The sequence below is a fragment of the Martes martes genome (assembly GCF_963455335.1).
Source record: "Martes martes genome assembly, chromosome: 1".
NCBI classification, from domain to species: Eukaryota; Metazoa; Chordata; class Mammalia; order Carnivora; family Mustelidae; genus Martes; species Martes martes.
The window spans coordinates 2,445,331-2,467,711 of NC_137888.1; the positions used below are offsets into that span (position 1 = coordinate 2,445,331).

Genomic DNA, 22,381 nt, shown 5'->3' on the forward strand with positions numbered 1-22,381 from the left:
TTTTAAAGTTTTTATTTAAATTACAGGTAGTTAAATACAGAGTTGTATCTGTTTCAGATGAACAATATAGTGATTCAACACCTCGTACATCACCCAGTGCCCCTCAGGACAGGTGCCCCCTGACTCCCCAGCCCGACTTCCCCCGGCCCCTGCCCACCACCCTGCAGTTGCCATCAGTGAGTTCCCTGTAGTTGAGAGTCTGCTTCTTGGTTTGCCCCTCTCTCCTTTTGTCCCCTTCGACTGTTTGTTTGGTTTCTTATATTCTATGTATGAATGAGATTGTCTGGTATTTGTCTTTGACTGACTGATTTTGCTCAGCATAATACTCTCTAGTTCCATCCATGTCATCGCAAGTGGTGAGATTTTGTTCTTTTTTTTTTTTTCTTAAAGATTTTATTTATTTATCTGACAGAGACAGAAAGTGAGAGACAGAGCAGGAGCGGGGGGGGAGGGGCAGACAGGCAGCGGGAGAAGCAGACTCCCTGCTGAGCAGGGAGCCCCACGCAGGCCTCGATCCCAGGACCCTGAGATCATGACCTGAGCCGAAGGCAGACGCTTAACTGACTGAGCCACCCAGGCGCACCGATTTTGTTCTCTTTTATGGCTGAGTAGTATTCCATTGGTTCACAGCAAAATTGAGTGGAAAATACAGAGATTTCTAAATAAAATCTTTTAAAAAAAAGGGGGGGGTGCCTGAGTGGCTCAGTGGGTTAAAGCCTCTGCCTTCACCTCGGGTCATGATCCCAGGGGCCTGGGATCGAGCCCCGCATCCGGCTCTCTGCTCCATGGAGAGCCTGCTTTCTCCTCTCTCTCTGCCTGCCTCTCGGCCTACTTGTGATCTCTGTCTGTCAAATAAATAAATAAAATATTTTAAAAAAGAAAATACAGAGATTTCCTATGTATCTCCTGCCTCCATTCGCTTGTAGCCTTCCCCGTTGTAGACATGAATGTTTTGTAGATGCTTTTTATGAAGTTGAGGAAGTTCCCTTCTGTTGCTAGTTTGCTAAGCATTTTTATCACGAGTGGGTGCTGGATTTTGTCCAGTTCTCAGAACACTTCCATCCCATATCTGTTTATACTTAGTCCTCGATCCCTGGCTCCGCCCTAGGCAAGCACAGATCTGCTGTCTCTATAGGTTTGCCTCTTCTGAATGTTTTATAGAAGTACAGAAACACAATAGGCCGTCTTTTATGTCGGTGTAATGTTTTGGAAGTTCATTTATGTTAGCACACCTCGGTTGTTCCTTTCTGCAGTACCACCGTTTCTCTATCTTTTCACCAGTTGGCGGATGTTTACTTACTTCTGGTTTTTTGATCTGACGGATAATGCTGCTGTGAACGTTCACGTACAAGTGTTCGTGGGGGTATATACTTAAATTGTTCTTGGGGATTACCTGGGGGTGCAGTTGTTGGGCCGTACGGTGAGTGTGCGGCTGACTACGTGAGGACCTGCCATACTGTCCAGCAGAGCGCGTGTGCCATTCTGCGTTCTACCCGGCAACACGTGAGGGCCCTACTTTTCCATATTCTTGTGGACGCTTGGTATTGTTGGTCCTTTGAGTTACAGCCGTTTTAGCGAGTGTGTAATGGTATCTCACTGTGGCTTTAATTTCCATTGTCCTTGTGGTGAGTATCTTTTTATGTGTTTATTATTCATTTGTATAGTTTTCGGACAAATGTCTGTTCACATCTTTTACCTATTTAAATTACGTTTTTGTTATTGAAACAAACTTGACACACAATGTTACATGAGTTTCTGGTGTACAGCTTTTGCCTATGTTTTTCCCAACCAACATCATCTTTTTAAAAAAATTTAAATTCAATGTGGTTAACACACAGTGTATTATTAGTCTCAGTGGTAGATAGAGGTCAGTAATTCATCAGTGGCATAGAACACCCAGTGCTGGTCACATCCCGTGCCCTCCTTAATGCCCATCCCCCAGTTACCATCCCCCCACCCCCTCCCATCCAGCGACCCTCAGTTTGTTTCCTATGGTTAAGAGTTTCTTGCGGCACCTGGGTGGCTCGGCCAGTGAAGTGTCTGCCTTCGGCTCAGGTCATGATCCCAGAGTTCTGGGATCAAGTTCCACCTTAGGCTCCTGGCTCAGTGGGGAGCCTGCTTCTGCCTCTGCCTCTGCCCCTCCCCTCTGCTTGTGCTCTCTCTTCTCTCACACACACTCTCTCTTTCAAAATAAATAAATAAAATATTTTTTAAAAAAGGAAATAATTTAGTTTATCGCTTGCCTTTTTACTTTCTTGATGGTGTCTTTCGAAGAGTAAAAGTTTTAAATTTTGATGTTCAGTTTTTTTAATGGATTATGATTTTGTTATGACATCTAAGAAATTTGCCTAACCCAGGACCAGAGACATTTTTTCCTGGCGATTTTACATTTAGGTCTGTGATTCATTTTGAGTTAATATTATTGTTATTTTGGGTTGCCTGGGTGGCTCAGTGGGTTAAGCCTCTGCCTTCGGCTCAGGTCATGATCTTGGGGTCCTGTTTTCCTGGCGATTTTACATTTAGGTCTGTGATTCATTTTGAGTTAATATTATTGTTATTTTGGGTTGCCTGGGTGGCTCAGTGGGTTAAGCCTCTGCCTTCAGCTCAGGTCATGATCTCGGGGTCCTGGGATTGAGTCCCTCGTCGGGCTCTCTGCTCAGCCGGGACCCTGCTTACCCCTCTCTCTCTGCCTGCCTCTCTGCCCACTTGTGATCTCTGTTAAATAAATAAACTCTTTTAAAAAATACATATATATTATTATTTTACATATGCTTACTATTGTTTTAGCATCAATTTGTTTAGTAGATTATATTTTTCCATTGAATTGCCTTGGTACTTCTGCTAAAATCAGTTGCCATAAATCTTAATGTTTCATTGATCTCTATGTTTATGCTTATGCTAGTACCACACTGGTTTGATTTCTGTAGCTTTATAATAAGTTTTTGTTTTTGTTTTTGAAATCAGGCAGTGTTAGTCCTCTTTAACATTGTTTTTATTTTTCAAGGTTTTTTTTTTTTGCATTTCCATATGCATTTTAGAATCAGATAATCTCTTTGAACAAAGAAGCCTGCTGAAATTGTGGCAGGGATTTGATAGACATTGAATCTGTAGGTCAGTTTGGGGAGATTATCATTTTACCAATATTAGTCTTCCAGTCAATGAACATGGTATGTCTTTCCATTGATTGATCTTCTGTACTTTTTCTTGGTGATGCTTTGTAGTTTTTAATATACAGGACTTAAACTGCTTTTCTTAAGTTTATTCCTTTTTCTTATTTTTGATGTTATTGTGAATGGAATTACTTTTGTTGAGTTTTTCTTGATATTCTTGTACTAAATGTGCAGCCCTGTGCCAGGGCATTTGTGCCTGTAACCACCACATGTGACTGTGGTGAAGACTGTCCTATCTGGTCATTCTCAGCAGTTACTGTGTGATCTTGTCAAAGGACATCATAACCAGACTAATTGGAATACGGACTGCTTCAACTGTGAGAAAGGCTAGATTTCGGAAGGGGAGTGCTTGATGTAGGTTTGCACATGTCCCCCTGACTTCTGTGGGTTCAGCTACAGACCCCTGAGGAACACATCTAGGAATCCAGACTAGTTATTAGGATGAAACCAGAGTTTATAATCACCTAAGGCAGTATTAGTGTGTTTTGTTGGTTCAGTCACCATCTTTTCTCCTAAAATTAGTGTGAATATAGGTTTGAATGTGTATGGTCCTCTGCATACCAAATACCTCTGCCCCAGGGAGATGTGAATGGACCTCCCACAGTCCAGCTTTGAAGGCAACAGAGTTTGATTTGTGGTCCATTGCTTCCTTTTCTTCCCCTCTAACTGACCTGCACTCACCTCTCTAAAAGAAAAACCTAAAACATCTAAAATACTTTAAGTTTTCAAAAAAGATGTATTTATTTGAGAGAGAGCATGCGTGCATGCAAATGGGAGGAGGGGCAGAGGGAGAGGGAAGCAGACCCCCAGCTGACTGTGGAGCCTGACTTGGGGCTCGATCCCACCACTCTGAGAGCGGAACCTGAGCTGAAATCAAGAGTTGGACGCTCAACCGACTGAGCCACCAGGTTTCCATATTTCTTAAGTTTAAGGGAACGCTCTCACCTTTTGAGGGAACTTCGGGTAACAGCAATAGCGCAACCAGGGGTGGAGGCTGGGGAGGCCAGGAAGCGCCATACTACCCAAGAGCCACCTGGAACGAGTGTAGGAGTGTTCGTAAGGTCTGAGGGCATATGAGGAGGATGGTTCACTGCTAGGAGCCCTGGCTGGCTGAGGTTTGCCAGCTGGCCTTCCTGTTCCCCTCACACTGGCACCGGCATGCCCAGGAGGCTCTCCTTCCCACTTCTCCCTGTCTCTGCCCCACATGTCCTAGCCGGGCTTAGCTGTGTCGTCTGCTGTCTTTCCACTTGAGTGAGCCATCTGGAGGGGGCAGGCCCTTCTACTAGAAATGGTGCTCTGTGGATCGCCGCATTCAGTTGTTACTGGGTTCAGGTGCCCCCATTGGCATTGACTCTTGGTGCCTTATGTTTCATTTTAGTTAAAGCTGGGTTCAAGTCTTTGGTGAAACTTACAAACTCTAATACAGCAGTACATTCTTTTTTTAAGAGTTATTTTTCCTTGAACTTTTAAAAAATATGGATCGTGACTGTCTAAGGATTAATTTTCATTTGCCAACTGTTTTCTGTAATTCTGCATGCATTTTTAATTTTTTAATTTTAATTTTAATTTGGGAGAAATCACAAGTAGGCAGAGAGGCAGGCAGAGGGGGTTAGCAGGCTCCCTGCTGAGCAGAGAGCCCGATGCGGGGCTCGATCCCAGGACTCTGAGACCATGACCTGAGCCAAAGGCAGAGGCCCAACCCACTGAGACACCCAGGCGCCCCTGCATGCATTTTTTAAAAAAAGTTTGAGTGAGAAACGCGGTAGAGGTATTTGAAGGTTGAATGCTGTTCATTTGGCGGATCTTATTCTGTTCTGATTTTAGGAGAAACTTGCTCTTCGACAGCAGCTGAACGAAGCGAAGCAGCAGCTCCTGCAGCAGGCGGAGTACTGCACGGAGATGGGGGCGGCGGCCTGCACCCTGCTGTGGGGTGTCTCCAGCAGTGAGGACGTGGTCAAGGCCATTCTGGGAGGGGTAAGCATGCCCCCTGCGGTCCCTGCGTATCACCCATCAGTGTTGAGGGACCCCAGAGGGCGCAGCGTGTCCTGCTAAGGCGCCCACAGATGACGTCCACGTCTTCCGTCCGTCCGTCCGGTAGTGTTGACGTGGCAGTGTGCAGGGGCCTGTGAGAGCTGCGGCTCTGGGGGTTTTGTAAGATGAAAGACGTAAGACCCCTCCTCTCCCAGACAGTCCACTTCAGAATCGTTCCTTGACCTCTGCACACACTTAACAGGTTAACGGGGTTTGCGGAGGTTGTCATATCCACCCTATAACGCAGGTTACTTCCTGGGTAATGTGGTATTTGATTTGTTGAAAGTTACACGTTACTTAACATATGTATGTTCATAGTACACACACACACACACACACACACTCTCTCTCTCTCTCTCTCTCAAGAAGCTTTTCAGAGGAAGCTTCTTGAGAGAAGCTGACATGGGCTTTGACGAGCTGGAATTGGGGTCAGGGGCAGACAGTCGGGAGGGGAGAGGAGTGGCATCATCAGAGGCACGGGCTGAGAAGCCTGAAGTTAGATTTAGGGACGGTGCCTGGGTCAGTGGACCCAGAGCAGGGGGTTAGCACGGTAGGGGCGGGTGCGGTAACGCCGCAAAACGAGGACGGAATGGGATTTTGGAAGGCTTCAGGTGCCAGGTTGCTGATTTTACCCAGTAGGTGGCACGACTGGACCCCTGAGGGTCTTGAGTAAGAGAGTGACGGGGAGAGAGACTTGGGAAGATTGTGCCGACCTCGAGTGAGGTAGATAGGAGCGGGCAGGCGTGGGAGCGAGGCGGGACGTCTTACTGGAACGCTGGCCCCGTGGCGCAGGCAGGGCCCTGCTGTGCGGGGCAGGGAAGGCAGGCCCGGCACCGGAGCGCCAGAGGGGCTGGTGTGTGTGGCTGTGCTCTAGGTGGACGGTGGGGTTGTGCACGGGGTACAGATGTGGGAAGGTTTGACAGAGGCCTCGTGGCGTGGAGAAACAAGTTACATGTGACTTCAGGTGCAGACGAATTGTATCTTAACATCTGTTGAGTTTTATTAGGCTCAGTTACCATAAAGCCCCCCGCTGCGAGGGTGCAGGGCACCGGCTTCAGCCCCTTTCCAGAGCCGTGTCATCCCCGCAGCCCGGTCTCACAACACCGTAGCAGCCCGTGGAGCTGCCTTGTGCGGTTGGTGGGTGCGTCGGCCTTGAAGGTCTCCCCGAACCTGAGCGCCCTGGGAGGCGCTTCAGCGGTTCTGGGTGCTGGGAGGCACCTGCGCTGAGTAACGGAGATGTGAGGTGCCCCCCGCCTGCTCACCGCCGCCGTCTCCCGGCGTGCTGACGCTTCTCTTAACATTCTCCTTGAAAATCTCTTCTCCAGTGGCTGAAACCTGTGGTTTCCTGCCTGGACCCAACAGAGAACATATTTTTCTTGCATATTCCTAGTGGATCCGGGGTGAACCCACCCTGGTACTTCCACCGCTGCGCAAATTTGCGCCGTTCCCTCCCATGTATTTGATTTTGCTCTTTCTGTCGGTCTGCAGTGTAATTTTTCTACGGAGTCCAAACTTCCTTTTTTTTTTTTTTCTCTTTTCCCTATGGGAACTTGTAATGAGGGAGCAGACTTTTAAGAGCTGCTTCTGTCCTTCACGCGGAGGCCTCCTGTTGTGCCCTTGTGTTTTGCACCAGTATTTGCTCAGGGGTGTGACCCTTTCCTTTCCACACTTTCAGGAGAAAGCTTTGAAGTTTTTCAGCATCACTGGTCAGACCATGGAGAGTTTTGTGAAGTCGCTGGATGGGGATGTCAAGGAGCTGGATTCTGATGAGAATCAGTTTGTGTTTGCTCTGGCTGGGATCGTGACAAGTAAGTCGTTCTTCTGAGACGCGGGGACTGCTAGCCGTGTGTCTGGGGTGGCGAATACGGCCGGGCTGTGTGGGTAGGAACGTCTCCCGGGAACGTTTTCAGTGTCCCGAGGTTTTGACCCCACAGAACCTGGTCGGGTGGGTCTGGGGTAGCCACGCAGTGTGTGTGTTGTGGGGCATCCGCCCAGGCGATTGGGAGACGCTTCGGTCAGGAAGAAGACTGATCTGGGAAGCACAGGACAGGCCGGCGTGTTCTCTCCAGTTCTGTGCATGGAAAAAGTCAAAGCAAAACCGTACATTAGCTGCTTGTTATTTGGAATCACTTTATGAACACCTAGTTAAAGGAGAAGCCCGAAGCACGTGCGGAGCTCTTGCTGTTGTTTTGGTGCGGTGATCAAAGATTCGAAGACCCCAGGAGTCTCCCAACGAGTGTAGTTACTCTGAGGTAGAGGTAGAGTCTATGGCAAACTGTTGCAAGCGATAAAGCCGGATACCTAGATAATTAATAAACACTACCTCAGTATAGTGGGACGTGCTAGGTATTGGTGAGTACCACTGTTCTGAACTCAGTGAAGCAGGTCTGTTGCTGTGACTGTCAGATTTACTCTCGGTATTTTTGCTCTGTTCTGTCGCACTTTCCTCCCTGCCCTATCCTACGCCGCTCTTAGGGCGATTCTCTGCTATGAAAGAGAGATGAAATCTTATTTTTCTTCATGGCATTATCCCTCATTTACTGAAATTTGATCCTGTGTAGACATTTTCTTCCTAATCCCTTAAAAATTGGTGATTTAAAACTGGTAACACTGCTTTGAGGTGGATATAGAGGCTCTGACGGCATCTGGGCCGGTCCTGGTTCAGCCCGGCCCTTTTCCAGGCCCGCATGGCACCTTCAGGAGGAGCGGGCTTGCATTGCTGCACTTTTTAAATTGTTTTAAGGTCTTTTTAAAAAAAAATATTTATTTATCTGACAGAGAGAGAGAGATCGCGCACGCACAAGCAGGGAGGGTGTCAGGCAGAGGGAGAAGGAGAAGCAAGCTCCCCGCAGAGCAGGGGGAGCCTGATGTGGGACTCAAGCCCAGAACCCCGGGATCATGACCTGAGCCAAAGGCAGTTGCTTAACCCGCGGAGCCACCCAGGCGCCCTGTTTTAAGGTCTTTTTTTAATCAGAAGGCACTTGCAGACTTGGTGATTGGATTCTCTGCTGTTTCCTGGGACCCCAAAGCCCTGTGATGAATGTGATTTGTCATTCTGCTAAGTTGTGAGTCTGAGCTGCTGGAATTGCTGGCTGGTGTGTGGGGGTGAGGTGGCTGGCCAGCAGGTAAAGCAGCCTTGTTGCCCAACATACGAACTCAGTTTGACCTTGTTTATTTTGACTTGGAGGGGCTCACATTGGAACTCACAAAGAGTTGGGAAGTACACACTTAAATTTGTCACTTATGTGTTGTGAATTTCACTGGGAAGATGACTTCATTAAAGTCCTACTTCACAGAGACCGTGGGGGCTTATGCATCTCTCATACCAAGACTGTCCTCTGGGGAGCAGGCAGTACAGTAACCTTGGCTTAGCTGTCACATAGATCCTCTGCCTTCTAAAACAAGGGGTCTTTAAAAACATTTGCATGTGCTTGGTCTTTTGATAGGGATTGCCTTAAGTGTGTAGACTGCTTTGGGTAGTATAGACATATTAACAATATTTGTTCTTCCAATCCATGAGCATGGGATGCCTTTCCATTTCTTCGTGTCGTCTTTAATTTCTTTCATCAGTGTTTCATGGTTTTCAGAATACAGGTCTTTCACCTCTTTGGTTCAGTATATTCCTACGTGTCTTTTTTTTTTTTTTTTTTTAAGATTTTATGTATTCATTTGGGAGAGAGAGAGTGCAAGCAGGGGGAGAGGCAGAGGGAGAGAGAGAAGCAGACTTCCTGCTGAGCTGGGAACCTGACCTGGGGCTCCGTCCCAGGATCTGGAGATCATGACCTGAGCCCAAGGCAGATGCACTTAACGATCTGAGCCACCCAGGTGCCCCTATGCCTAGGTGTCTTACTGTTTTTGGTACAGTTGTAAATGGGCTCGTTTTCTTAATTTCTCTTTCTGCTGCTTCATTATTGATGTATAGAAATGCAATAGATTTCTGTGCATTGATTTTGTATCCTGAGACTTGGATGCATTTATCAGTTATAGCAGATTTTTGGTGGAGTCTTTCAGGTTTTCTGTATAGAGTGTCACAGCATTTTTCAAAGAGCTAGAACAAACAATCCTAAAATTTGTATGGAACCACAGAAGACCCCAAATATCCAAAGAAACCTTGGGGGAAAAAAAAAACAAAGCTGGAGGCATCACAATTCTGACTTCAAATTATTTCAAAGCTGTAGTCATCAAAACAGTATGGTATTTAAAAAAAACAGTATGGTATTGGCACAGAATAGACATATAGCTCAATAGGACAGAATAGAAAACCCAGAAATGGACACACAACTGTATGGTCAGTTAATCTTCGACAGAGTAGGAAAGAATGTCCACTTGGAAAAAAAAAAAAAAACCATCTCGTCAGCAAATGGTGTTGGGAAAACTGGACAGCAACATGCAAAAGAATGAAACTGGACCATTTCCTCATACCACACACAAAAATGATTTAAGAACGGAAAAGACCTAAATGTGAGACTTGAAATCGTCAAAATCCTAGAGGAGAACACAGGCAGTAACCTCTTCGACATTGGCCAAAGCAACTTCTTTTTAGATATGTTTCTACATATCTAAAAACAAAAGCGAAATAAACTAAAAACAAAAGCAAAAGTAAACTGTTGGGACTTCATCAAATTAAAAAGCTTCCATACAGCAAAGGAAACAACCAACAAAACTAAAAGGCAACAGAATGGGAGAAGATATAAAACCAAAAGACAACCTACAGGATGGGAGAAGATATTTACAAATAACACATCTGATCAAGGGTTAGTATCCAACATATATAAAGAACAGATATAACTCAATGTCCAAAACACAAATAATCCAGTTGAAAATGGGCAGAAGACATCAGTAGACATTTCTTCAGAGAATACTTCCAGATGACCTGTAGACAAATGAAAAGATGCTCAATATCACTCATTGTCAGGGAAATGCAAATCAAAACTACAACGAGATACCACCCACACCTGTCAGAATGGCTAAAATCAACAATGCAAGAAACAACAGGTGCTGGCAACGGTGCGGAGAGAAAGGAACCTTCTTCCCCTGCTGGTGGGAATGCAAACTAGGGCAGCCACTCTGGAAAACAGTATGGACATACCTCCAAAAGTTAAAAATAGAGCTATTCTGCCATCCAGCAATTGTACTTTTGGGTATTTACCCAAAAGACAGGAGATCACTAATTTTAAAAGATATGTGCACACCTGTATTGGTAGCAGCATTATCTACAATAGGTAAATTATGGAGACAGATGAAGTGTCCATGGATTGATGAATGAAGAAGGAATAAGTAGTTTATATTCACAGTTAATGAGCCATAGAAAAAGAATAAAATCTTGCCATTTGCAATAAGATGGTTGGAGCTAGAGAGTATCCTGCTATGTGAAATAAGTCAGAGAAAGACAAATACCCTATGATCTCACTCATATGTGGAATTTAAGAAACAAATGAGCAGAGGGGGAAAAGAGAGAGAAACCAAGAAAGAGACTCTTCACTCTAGAGAACAAACTGGTGGTCGCTGGAGGGGAGGTGGGCGGGGGCTGGGGAACGTAGGGGATGGGGAGTCAGGGGGCACCTGTCCTGATGAGCACTGGGTGATGTACAGAAGTGTTCAATCACTATACTGTACACCAGAAACTAATATTATACTATGTAACTACCTGGAATTTAAAGAAAAACTTAGAAAAAATTAAAATTTACAGACAGTAAACTCACCCATGTCATGGACATAAGAGCACCTGAGACTTGATAGCAGAGCACTCTTGTGTCCGTGACAGTCACCTCTCCATGTTTCCGCTTCTCCTTGTCCTCCCGTGTACTCGCACTACCACAGGCAAGCAGTGTGGGAGAGATGGGCTGGGAGGTGAGGCCCAGTGGCCATTTCAGCTTCTGCCTCTGACCAGCCCCGTGTTTTTGTGTCTGTGACCCTCGGTTTCATCTTCTGAGGGGAGTGTCAGACCCCACATGGTGACTGAGGTCTGTGCTACCCCTGGGCTTGAGTGGTTGTGCCTGTGCCTAGAGCATCACTTTGCAACCTCGCCACTAGAATCTTCCGTTGTGGGGCCTTCCTTTGTGTTGTAGGAAGTCATCAGCATCCCCAGACTCTACCCTTAGAGAGACCATTGTTAGCCCCCGAAGTGTGACAATCAAAAACGCCTCCAGATATCCCAAGTGTCTCCTCGGGGCAAAATCAGCTTTCTGTGTCACTTTGAGAACCACTGCCCTAGATCATGACCTTAACCTTTCATGTACATAGAGAGATTTAATTAATTAATTAAATTAAATACCTTTCAATAATTACCTCTCACATCTGGGGTGTGAGAGGTAATTATTGAAAGGTATTTTAGCATCATCCAAGGGCTTTTTTGTTTGTGTTCCATGGGCCTGGTTCTGACATACTGGATTTAGTCCGGTCACACAGAGGTCTTGCAAAATCAGGGGAATTTGGAATGTATTATCTACAATATCCGGTTAGTCATAGATATTTTCTTAGTTGTCATTCAGCGGTTGGTCTTGGATAATGTTGAATATCTTGTAATCCTTCCTTAGATAAGAGCTTTCCTTCCGCTGACGTTGTATGGCCTAGATAATGAACTGTGTTGTTGAACTGGACTGTTCCCTTAGACGCTCACATCCCTCTTCATCTTGCTCAGTGAGGAAACAGTTAACAGTCAACCGTGGAGTTTTCTGGATTAATGGAATGGAGGAGGCAGTTGATGTGCATGTTGGATCAGAGGGATCCCGACAAAGACTCCGTCCAGATATCCTTCAGATCTGGGATTATGATCTGAGAGAAGTAGTGTGGAACTCAGTGAATCCCTGCAGATGTCACTTTTCGGGTGAACTGTTGGCTTTTCGAGGTGAAGGCAAGCAAGTTGGTCAACCTTATAGAATGGGACAGTAAAGGAACCCGAGCATTAATCTGTTCCAGCGGGAGGGTGGGTGGCATATGGTTAGGCAGCAGAGCAAAATGGCATATAATTATTTTGTTACATGTTCACAGATCTTGGATGAGTGCATATCCTTGACCATTAGGCTTTTTGAAAGCAGGTGACACTAGGTGATTACAAGGACTGGTACAAGGAATGACCAGTCCTTTTTCTTTGAAGCTGGTCGCAGTTGGCCTGTGGCCTTCTGAGGCTTCCGCTCGAGGGCATTGAGAAAGTTTTGTAAAGATTTAGCAGAGCTCTTTTGGCTTTTGCTCTAGTTATTGGATTCTGTCCATAGAATCTTTTCCACATAGAGATTTTGGGACCATAGTTCATTCTTGCTTATTTCTTGAATCGTATACATAGTTTGGACAAACTAATATTCCGATCAGCTATAATCTGTGTGTGAGAGAATTCTCTGGGATTTCTACCAGTCATCCTTCTGTAGTCCCACAGAAGCTAGATCACCCAAACTATGAGCAAAACTGCGTTCTGGAGGCTACTTCCCAGTGGGACTGGGCACCCTCTCAGCTCCGAAGGGCGTTTCCATAAATAGCGCACAGAGGCAACGCTTTCACAGTGAGATTGCCCATGGCCCCTGGCTCTCTCCCTTGCCCCTGACAGCTGAATGATGGACTCGGCAAGAAGCCAGCACAGCAAATGCAAAGAAACAAAAACCAAACAATAAAACAGAGGTCACAATATTAATGTTAGAGGAAACTTTCTTATGTTTCTTTAAGAAAATGTGGTGTAGTGTTAGTGCTGCCGATGAGAGTTGTGTAGGAAGCAAGTCCGAGGTGAGCAACAGAGACTAAGTAACTCATCAAACATGAAAACTGTATCTGTGTTGCTACTGTTGTTATTTTAAACAGCTTTTCTGAGATATAATAATCTACTCTACAATTTGCCAATTTAAGGTATGCACTTTGATGGTGTCATGGGCTTTGCCTTGATGTCCACAGTCCACTTTGAGTCCTTTTTGTCCCCCTGAGAAGAAAGGAAGGAATCCCGCTAACCTTGGCCGTCACTCCCCAGCACCGCCATTCGCCAGGCTCCAGGCGACCACTGATCTGCTTTCTGTCTCTGGACTGGCCTGTTCCCGGCATTTACATGGCATAATCACAGCGTATGGGGTCCTCTGTGCCGGGCTTCTCCCACTCAGTGTCGTGTTTTCGAGGCTTGTCCGCGTCGTGCCTGTGTATGACTGGGTTTCTGGTGTGCGGCCGAACCGCACTTATTCCTTGTCCCTTATCCATCAACTGATGGGCGTCTGGGTTGCTTCTACTTTGTTGTCATGAATAATGACGCTGTGAATGTCTGTGTCCATGTTTTGGTGTGGACGTGTGTTTGCATTTCTGTTGGGTGGGTAGTAGGGGTGGGATTGCCGGGGTCACACGATCATAGAGTTTTAACCACTCGGGGGGCTTTCGGCCCATTTTCCAGGCCTACCAGCGAAGCCCGAGGGCTGCAGCTGCTCCACATACCCGTCAGTGTTTTTAATTAACTTTCTGATCGCGGCCATCCTAGTGGGCGTGAAGTGGGATCTCACTGGTTTTTGTGTGCATTTCCCTGCTGGCCGGAAATGTTGAACATCTTTTCACGTACTTGCTGGCCATCTGTATGTCTTCCTTGGGGAAGTGTTTATTCAACACTTCTGCCCATTTTGAAATTGAGTTACTTATCTTTTTATTATTGATCTGTAAGAGTTTTCTCCAGATACCAGTCCCTTATCAGACACGTGATTTACAAAATTTTTCTCTCATTCTGTTAGTTGCCTTATTATTTTCTTTTTTTTTTTTTTTTAAGATTTTATTTATTTATTTGACAGAAATCACAAGCAGGCAGAGAGGCAGGCAGAGAGAGAGAGGGGAGCAGGCTCCCTGCTGAGCAGAGAGCCCTATGCGGGGCTCAATCCCAGGACCCCAAGATCACGACCCGAGTCAAAGGCAGAGGCCCAATCCACGGAGCCACCCAGGTGCCCTGCCGTATTACTTTCTTGATAGTGTCCTTTGAAGTACAGAAGTTTTAAATTTTGATGATATCCAGTCTTTTTTTTTCTTTAGTTGCTTGTGTTTTCGGTGTCTTATCTGAGAAACCATTGTCTGATCCAAGGTCATGAAGATTTATCCCTATGTTTTCTTCCAAGACTTTTTGTTTTTAGCTGGATATTTAGGACTTTGGTACATTTTGAGTTAATTTTCATATATGATGTCAGCTTCATTGGTTTGCATGTGAATATCCAGTTGTCCCAGCACCATTTATTAAAAAGATTATTCATTTGTCTTTTCTTCATTCAATTATTTTGATACCCTTCTTGAAAATCAGTTGAGGAAAATAAAACGAGGGTTTATTTCTGGATTCTCACGTCTATCATGGATCTGTTTGTCTGTCGTTATGCTAGTACCCCGTTGTTATTTCTATTGATGAAAATAAGATGAAATTATTATAAAGCAAAAATAACACATAACACATCTCAACTCTTTGTATATACGTATTTTAAGGTTTTTTTAAAAAGACTTTATTTATTTGAGAGAGAGACTATGAGAGGGAGAGAACACAAGCAGTGGGGAGGGGAAAGGGAGAGGAGGAAGCAGACTTCCTGCCGAGCAGGGAGCCCGATGCAGGGCTCGATCCCAGAACCCCGAGATCATGGCCTGAGCTGAAGGCAGACGGTGGCCCAAGATTTTTTTTAAGTCATCTCTGCACCCAACCTGGGGCTTGAACTCATGACCCTCAGAGGTCACGAGTCACACCCTCTTCTGACTGAGCCAGCCAGGCGCCCCTCAGCTCTATGTATTTTTATCAGCATGCATAACTGACACCAGATTCACTTCTTAAATTACATAATTGCTGTGGTAACTTAATAGAAATAATGGTAAATAATTTGACAGAAAAAATAAACCTAACGAACCCAAGGACATTTTGGCAGAGAGTCCCGTGGGCATCCTCTGGTCTTGGAGCTGCGTAGCAGGCGTCCCAGACAGACCTGCGAGGGCTGGGGCTTCTGTGCAGGAGTTTGGTCACGGTCACGTTCCTCGGTTGCGTGCTCTTTAGTTACTGGTACGCCATGGGCTTGGGGGCTTACCGGACCCGCCGTGCGGGTCTTGGCTATTTTGTTGGGTGCTGTCGCTTGCTGAGATGCGGTGTGTGGCTTGCTCTGTAGCGCTCTCTCCGATGCTACCTTGGTGATGTCCCGTTCTCTGCGGCTTGTCACAAGAGCCACCTGAAGCCTCAGGTCTTCACACGAGCCCAGCCGGTTACGTCCTCCACGCTCAGCAGGGGTGATTCGCTACTGCTCCACAGTGTGTGGGGCCTCGGCTGGGGCGGCTCACAGTACAGAGGGGTCGAGCTGCGGGGGGCTCGCAGGCCGGGGGTCTCTCTCCCCTTTAGTCTCGGCTTCTCGTGGTGTGTGCTGGCTATGGTCTTTGCATCGGGCAGCCTCAGCATGGTTCGATTTCTTCCTTAGCGACTCTAGGCCTCCAGAGAAAGTGGCAAGAGACCAAGGTAGATGCCTTGAAAGTCACACGATGTTGGTTCTGCTGTGTTCTGCCAGTCACACGAGTCACAGGGCAGGGACAACATAGGGTTTGTGTGGAAGCCTGGTTTGTGGGTAAGTCATCTCTGGAAACGAAGGATGTGGCTAGATGTAGGTTTTTCTGTGGGGTTTCCAGGAGGTGGTCTACTATAGCTACACGAAGAACACTTTCCTCTGAAAAACTGTCTTCAAATGACTTTCTATCAATTTTTGATGCCAAATACTTGAAGGTCGCATTTCCTTGCAAATATTTCTTTGCTAAAACTAGAGTGTGTCATATACTAGAAAATATGATGGTCAGGTTCAAATTGAACAAAGAAGGCAAGTTCATGTCAGTGAAGGGTCCCGTCTTCAGCAAAGTTATAGCTCTTGTGAAATTACATACCAAATAACACTGCACCATTTAGGAAGCAGAATTTGCTGGAAAGGCAAGCAGAAGTGGGGAAAAATCTGTTCGGGTTAAGAGACTTGATGATCACGCTCTTGATTCTTCTTTGTCCGGATAGACAAAAATGAAGAGGAGTGTCCAGGACGGATGCCATGAAGCTGATCTGGTAGCACAGATGAAATTTTATGTTCGTCGTCAGATTATAGTCAATCACGGGCGGAACAAATAAGTGATAAAGTTCATCCCCCCATTCTTTATTTTTATTTATTTATTTATTTATTTATTTAGTTTTATCCTCCATTCTTGATAATTAACAGCAAACTGAAAACAGAAGAAAAGTCCCTGAAACTAGTGAAGGATATCTGTGAGAATCACCTGAGACGCCGCGTTTACCCGTGGATTACGGGAAGCAGCCCGTCGGGGCCAGGGGGTGGCCAAGGCTGCCGCTGCCCTGCTTCTCTCCAAGTTTGGCCTGGTCGTCTGAGCTGGCAATTTTAGTCACTGTGAATCATGCTTTATTGTTAGACCTAGCTAAAGAAAAGTCTCAGCAACACATACACAAATATGCTGGGAGCGCTGATGTGGCCGGACGGGTGTTCGCTAGCATTGACAGAGCCGGCATGAGCCGCGGCCTTGGAATTCCAGCGGGGGCCGGTGGGATTACCTGGTTTCATCAGGGCCTCCGGCCTGCAGAAACGGGATACTTGCCGGCCCACAAAAGGATGTAAAATTTAGAAAAGAGCTTTTCCAGGATTAGTGGTCATATTCTTTTTTGATCTCATGATTTCAGTTTGCTACTGTGGTTCAGAGTCATTACGCTTTCACTCCCAGGGTTGAAAATGGATTTCAGTGTGTTTGGTCCCCAATGGAGTCGTATGCGTGCTCCTTCCGTGTGAACCCTGCCTGCCCAGAGCTGTTGAGGTCAGGTCGCAGACATACTTAGATCCCGAGCTCGGTTCCCCTGACGAGGCGTCTGCTAAGCACGGGGGACGTTACTCAGCGTCTTGGTGACTGTTGTGCCTGTCAGTTACTCTCTGAGCTGTCAGCTCCCCGGATGGCCCTGTTTGGTAGTACCTCGAGGGCTAGTCTGCATTTTCAGTAGGTCTGTTAGGAGACCAAGAGCAAAAAACACTCTACCTCAGGCAGGCTTTCCCAGCTCTGAAGGAACAGTGATTCTGATGCTCCGTCTTATCTTTCTGTTGCAGATGTGGCCGCCATTGCATGTGGTCGAGAATTCTTGGTTAACTCAAGCCGGGCTCTGTTGGACACCGTGCTGCAGCTTCTGGGGGACCTGCGGCCGGGACAGTGCACCAAACTCAAAGTGTACGGTGGATGGTATTAAAAAGCTCGTGTTTATTTACTTAATAGTTAGAATTTGCTGATTGGGCTTCTTTTGCAAGTAAACACAGCTAATTTGGCAACAGTTCCAAAGAAGCAGAGGAAACACGTGACGTGGAGAATTAAGGGATGCGTTCTTTATTCACTACTGTTTCAGAAAACTCCTAAGAAGTGAAAAGAATATTCTCACCCGTTAGAGCAGTCAGCGAGCCCCAGATGCTATTATGTGACGCTTCAGGGTTCTGTTAATTGCCCCACAGTGAGCTTGGAGGTGTTTGTGACAGCCGTGCCCTACAGCCAGGTACCGAAATCTGCATTGGGTTTCTGCTGGGGGAAAACCTGGTGGTTCAAACAACACGTCCTTCTCGGTTCTGTAGGTTGGAGTCCGGTGGGGCTTACCCTTGTCTATGATGAGGGTCTCTGGCCAGAGTCACGGTGTTGACTGGCTCTTTTCCAGAAGCTCCAGGCGGGAGGCTTGTAGGAACGTTCAGGTTGCCGGCGAATCCAGTCCCCTGCCCTTGTAGGTCCTTCTGGCTGTCACGTGCCGCTTTTCTAGCTTCCGGGCTCACTGAATTTCTATCACACGAGCCACCTGTCTCCAAGCTCCGGGAGCTCACTGAGTCCTTCCTACACTGAGAAGCTCTCGGTCTTCCTCTTCTACCAGCCGGAGAGAATGCGGTGCTTTTGATGGGCTCATGGGTGTAAGTTAGGGATCATGCGATGAACTCCCTCTTGATGGACTCCGAGTCCCTTGATGGGTTACGTCTGTTACGTTTGCCGTCACTGTCCGCAGTAGAACTTACCACAACCAGGGTGTTTCGCTCTGCGTCCAGCCCCGGGGACTAGGGCAGGAGATATCGGGCCATTTTAGGCTTCTGTCCACCACACTGTTCATTCTGAGTGGCAGCTTTTCCTCCTTGGAACATTGTTTCTAGTAGCTTTTTTTTTTTTTTTTAAGATTTTATTTATTTATTTGACAGACAGAGGTCACAAGTAGGCAGAGAGGCAGACAGAGAGAGAGGGAGAAGCAGGCATCCCGCTGAGCAGAGAGCCCGATGTGGGGCTCGATCCCAGGACGCTGAGATCATGACCTGAGCCGAAGGCAGAGGCTTTAACTCACTGAGCCACCCAGGCACCCTCTAGTAGCTTTTTTAAAGTCTCTGTCATCCTGGCCTGGTGTCTCTTGGTTGTCTTTTCCCTTGTGAGTTGGGATTTTTCCCATTTCTTCATGTGCTGAGTAATTTGGGGTTGTAGCGTGGACATTTGAATATGGGGAGACCCCGGCTATTGCTGAAACTGTGGAGAACGTAACGTTTTTATCTGAGCAGGCAGTCAGCCTGGTTGGGTTCCCATCCCAAGCTCTGACCAGCCTTTTGGGTCACTTCCGGCTTCAGAACTGCCTTCTGGTGCCACCCGTACCTGCCTGACATCTGGCTCATCGCCGGCCGTTTCCTCCCCAGGCTGGGATATGCTGCTTGTGACTAGACTCCCATGCGCGGCGCCTGGCGTGAGGCCAGGGCTTCTGAACAGCCTCGTGGGGTCACCTGCCTGATCGCTGAACTCCCCGCCGCGGGCCGGGGACTGGGTTTCCCCTTCGCCTGGCGTGCTGGGGTTCTGCACGCCCCACCGCGTCCTGCACTTCTGCAGCTTCCAGGGCCGGGGACGATTTCCTCCCACACAGCTGGGGTGACGTTGGGGGCCCCGCGCTCCGCAGAGCCCTTTCCCGGCGCCCCCGCCTCAACGGTGCCCGGTGCATCAGTGCCACCCCCGGCCTCGGGGGCCGGAGGGTGAACTCGCTGGCCGTCGCTGCTCTCGGAATTCGGACTTCCCGGTCCGCCTGTTTGCTCGGGTTTGCCTGTCTGGGGTTTCACGGAGCTGCTCCGTGCTTTCTGTTCAGAATGCTTAGCGGCGCTCGGCCGAAGCAGAGGGCGGGCTGTGGCTCCCGCCTTATCTGGAAGCAGATTCTCGAGTCTGTTCTGATATTTTCTACCAACAGATACGTGTCCGTGAGCAGTCTGCTCCACGCGGCGCGTGACTCCTGCACTTCTGCGTATGTGTTCACACCTGCGTCTGTGGCTCTAGTTAATTCCTTTCAAGTGTCCCGCATGGGAAAATGTGTAACAGTTGGATTGTCTTATCCCCGACTGACGGGCACTGGGTTATTTTCAGGCTTTACCGCTCACGCGGCGCAGTGCAGGGAGCATCTGTGGCAAACTCCTCCTCGCCCGCCCGTGCGAGCGCCGCTCCAGGAGCCGGACGCAGAGAGCGGTGTTGGGCCCCCCACCCCTCCTCGGCGCTTCCGTTCTCTGTTCCCCTCTTGGAAAGACTGTTCTCTAGATCTGCCTGCCTGTCTCTGGGTGGACGTTACCAGCAAGGGGCAGGTCTATAACGGTGTTGTTCCCGTGAATTACCTGTTCGCGTCTGCTGGGTTGTGTCTCTCCCGACGGGTTGTGGTTTCGTACGTGTTCTGGATACCGCACGGTCGTCTCTCCCGCTCTGCGGTCTGTGCGAGGTCAGGGTTTGCGGGGCCGCTTCGCCCGCTGCTCCGCTTCCGAGGCGAGGCTTTGTGTGGGGCTGCGTCTCTCCTAGTGCCTGTGGTTCCGGCGCGCGGGGCCCGTGCTTGCTTCCTCGGCAGCCCCTGTCCTGCAGTGGGAGATGCACAGACTTGCATGCGGAGACGTCTGCTTACCTGCTTGGCTGTTTTCCGTCTGCCAGGGAGCAGAGCCCGCCTATGGACCGCTCGCCTCAAACCCCACCTGGGACCTCGGCATTCGCCGTCCCCAAGTGGCTCTCCTGCCGTCCCGGTCTCTGGCCGCCTTCAGATTTGCAGGCCGCTCGGCCGTGGTTTTCTTCGCCGCTCACGCCCGACCTGGGTCCTCTGGAACCAGGACGTTTCTTGCACTGCAAGGCAACTTCTCTTTTTGGCCCCTCGCTCTCTGGACTGTAACTTGGCTCTTCCCTTTTCATCTCTGGGAGCAAAGGCTGCTCATTTTCAGCAGTCTGGGTGCCTCAGACCCGGAGATAGGGAATTTTAAAAAAAGACTTGATTTCTTTCGAGCACTTTTAGTTTCACAACAAAATTTAGAGGAAGATACAAAGATTTTCCATGTTCCCTCTGCCTCCCCCCCACGTAGTCTTTTCCCACCATCAACATCACTCACCAGAATTTTTTCTGCCAGCGGTGAGCCTGCATTGACACGTCATAATCTCATAATCACCCGAAGACTGTAGTATAATCACCAGAAGACTTTACTTATAAGAGTAAAGAGTATACTAGTACTAGTACTAACTACTAGTATTAACTATACTAGTACTAGTATTAACTACTTACTGTAGTTATACTATAGTAAGAGTAAAGAGCATTTACTCTTAGTGTGTACATTTGGTCTGCTTGGACCGCTCTGTTATGACATACATTCATCAGGCCGGTAACATACGGTGTTTCCACTGCCCTAGAAATCTGTCGTGTTCTACCGGTTCCTCCTTCCTCCCCCACCACCCTTGGCAACTGCTGACCCGTCACCGGCCCCACCGCTGTGCCTTGCCAGTGAGTCCTGTCACTGGGATCACACGGGATGCAGCCTTCTCAGACCGGCTCCTGTCACTCAGTGACATGCGCTCACGGCCCGTCGGTGTCTTCCCATGGCTTTGAGTTTTAAGAGTTCTTTGTGTATTTTGGATGACTTTCCTCTATCAGATGTGTCTTCTACAAATATTTTCTCCCAGTTCGTGGCTTGGCTTCTTACTTTCCTGGCACGGTCTTTCACGGAGCTCAGGTTTTTAATTTTGATGACATCCAGCTTATCAGTGACTTCTTTCACGGGGCTCGGGGTTGTGGCTACAAAACAGGCGTCACGGTATGGGGCGCAGATGTTCTCTGATATTATTCCCTGGTAGCTTTACAGTTTTGCATTTTACGTTGGGGTCTGCAACACACGTTGACGTAGTTCTGTGGTGCACGTAAGGTTGGCATCTGGGTTCATTTTCGTACGCGCAGACGTCTGGTTGTACCAGTGCCACTCGTTGAAGCGATCATCTTCGCTTCCTCGTGTTGCCTTTGTTTCTTTGTCCGGCGTCCGCTGGCTGTGTTTGTGCGGGTCTGTTACTGAGCTCTGCTCTGTTCCATTCATCTCTTTGTTGTTTCTGTCACTGGTACCATGCTGTTTCGACCCCTGTAGCTTCACGGTGAGGCCTGAAGCCAGGCCGGGTTGGTCCTCCAGCCCTGCTTGTGCTGTGTCGGCTCTTCTGGCTCTCTGCCTCTGCACGGAACCTTACAGTCAGTTTGCTGATCCCCAGAGTAACCTGCTGGGATTTCGACTCATGCATCTGCCGATCCAGTTGGGGAGAGCGGACGTCTTGGCAATGTGGAATCTTCCGGCCCATAAAAGTGGAATCCATCTATCCGTCTTTTCTTTTCTTACTTCCCTTCCCTTTCTCTTCCTTCCTTCCTTTCTTTAAGATTTATTTATTTGAGTGAGAAAGAGCGGAGGGACAGAGGGAGAGGGGGAGAAAAACCCCAGCAGGCTCCTCACTGAGCCCGGAGCCTGACATGGGGTTGGATGTCACGACCCTGAGATCATGACCTGAGCTAAAACCGAGGGTTGAACATTTGACCAACTGTGCCACTCTGAGGCCCCAGTCTGTTTGTCTGTCTTCCTTCCCTTCCCTCCCATCTGCCTTTCTTTCCATCTTCCACTTATTTAGTTATTTGGTTCATCAGAGCTTTCTGGTTTTCTTCATATAGGTCTTATACATATCTTGTTAGATATATACCTGAGTACTTAATTTTTAGGGGATGCCAAGGTGAGTGGTATTGCATTTTTAATGTCATTGACACGTCATAATCTCATAATCACCCAATCAGGTACATTGTTGGTATATAGGAAACCACTTGACTTTTGTATGGTTACCTGGCATCCTGAAACCTTCCTATAATCTTACTGGTTCTAGGAGGGTTTTTTGGTTGATTCTTTTAGATTGTCTGCATAGACGATTATGTCATC

At 47.6% G+C, this 22,381-nt stretch overlaps 1 protein-coding gene across 3 annotated transcripts in view; it reads left to right on the forward strand.

Annotated features, from left to right (window-relative positions):
- The window catches only part of HSF2BP (heat shock transcription factor 2 binding protein), a 100,456-nt gene that overhangs the window by 22,381 nt on the left and 55,694 nt on the right, over positions 1 to 22,381 (forward strand). For all 3 annotated transcript variants that reach the window (XM_080819773.1, XM_080819775.1, XM_080819774.1), the window contains 3 exons: positions 4,995 to 5,144; positions 6,877 to 7,009; positions 17,246 to 17,363. In XM_080819773.1, coding sequence (XP_080675899.1) covers positions 4,995 to 5,144; positions 6,877 to 7,009; positions 17,246 to 17,363 — 401 coding nt within the window. The remainder of the gene's footprint in view (positions 1 to 4,994; positions 5,145 to 6,876; positions 7,010 to 17,245; positions 17,364 to 22,381) is intronic.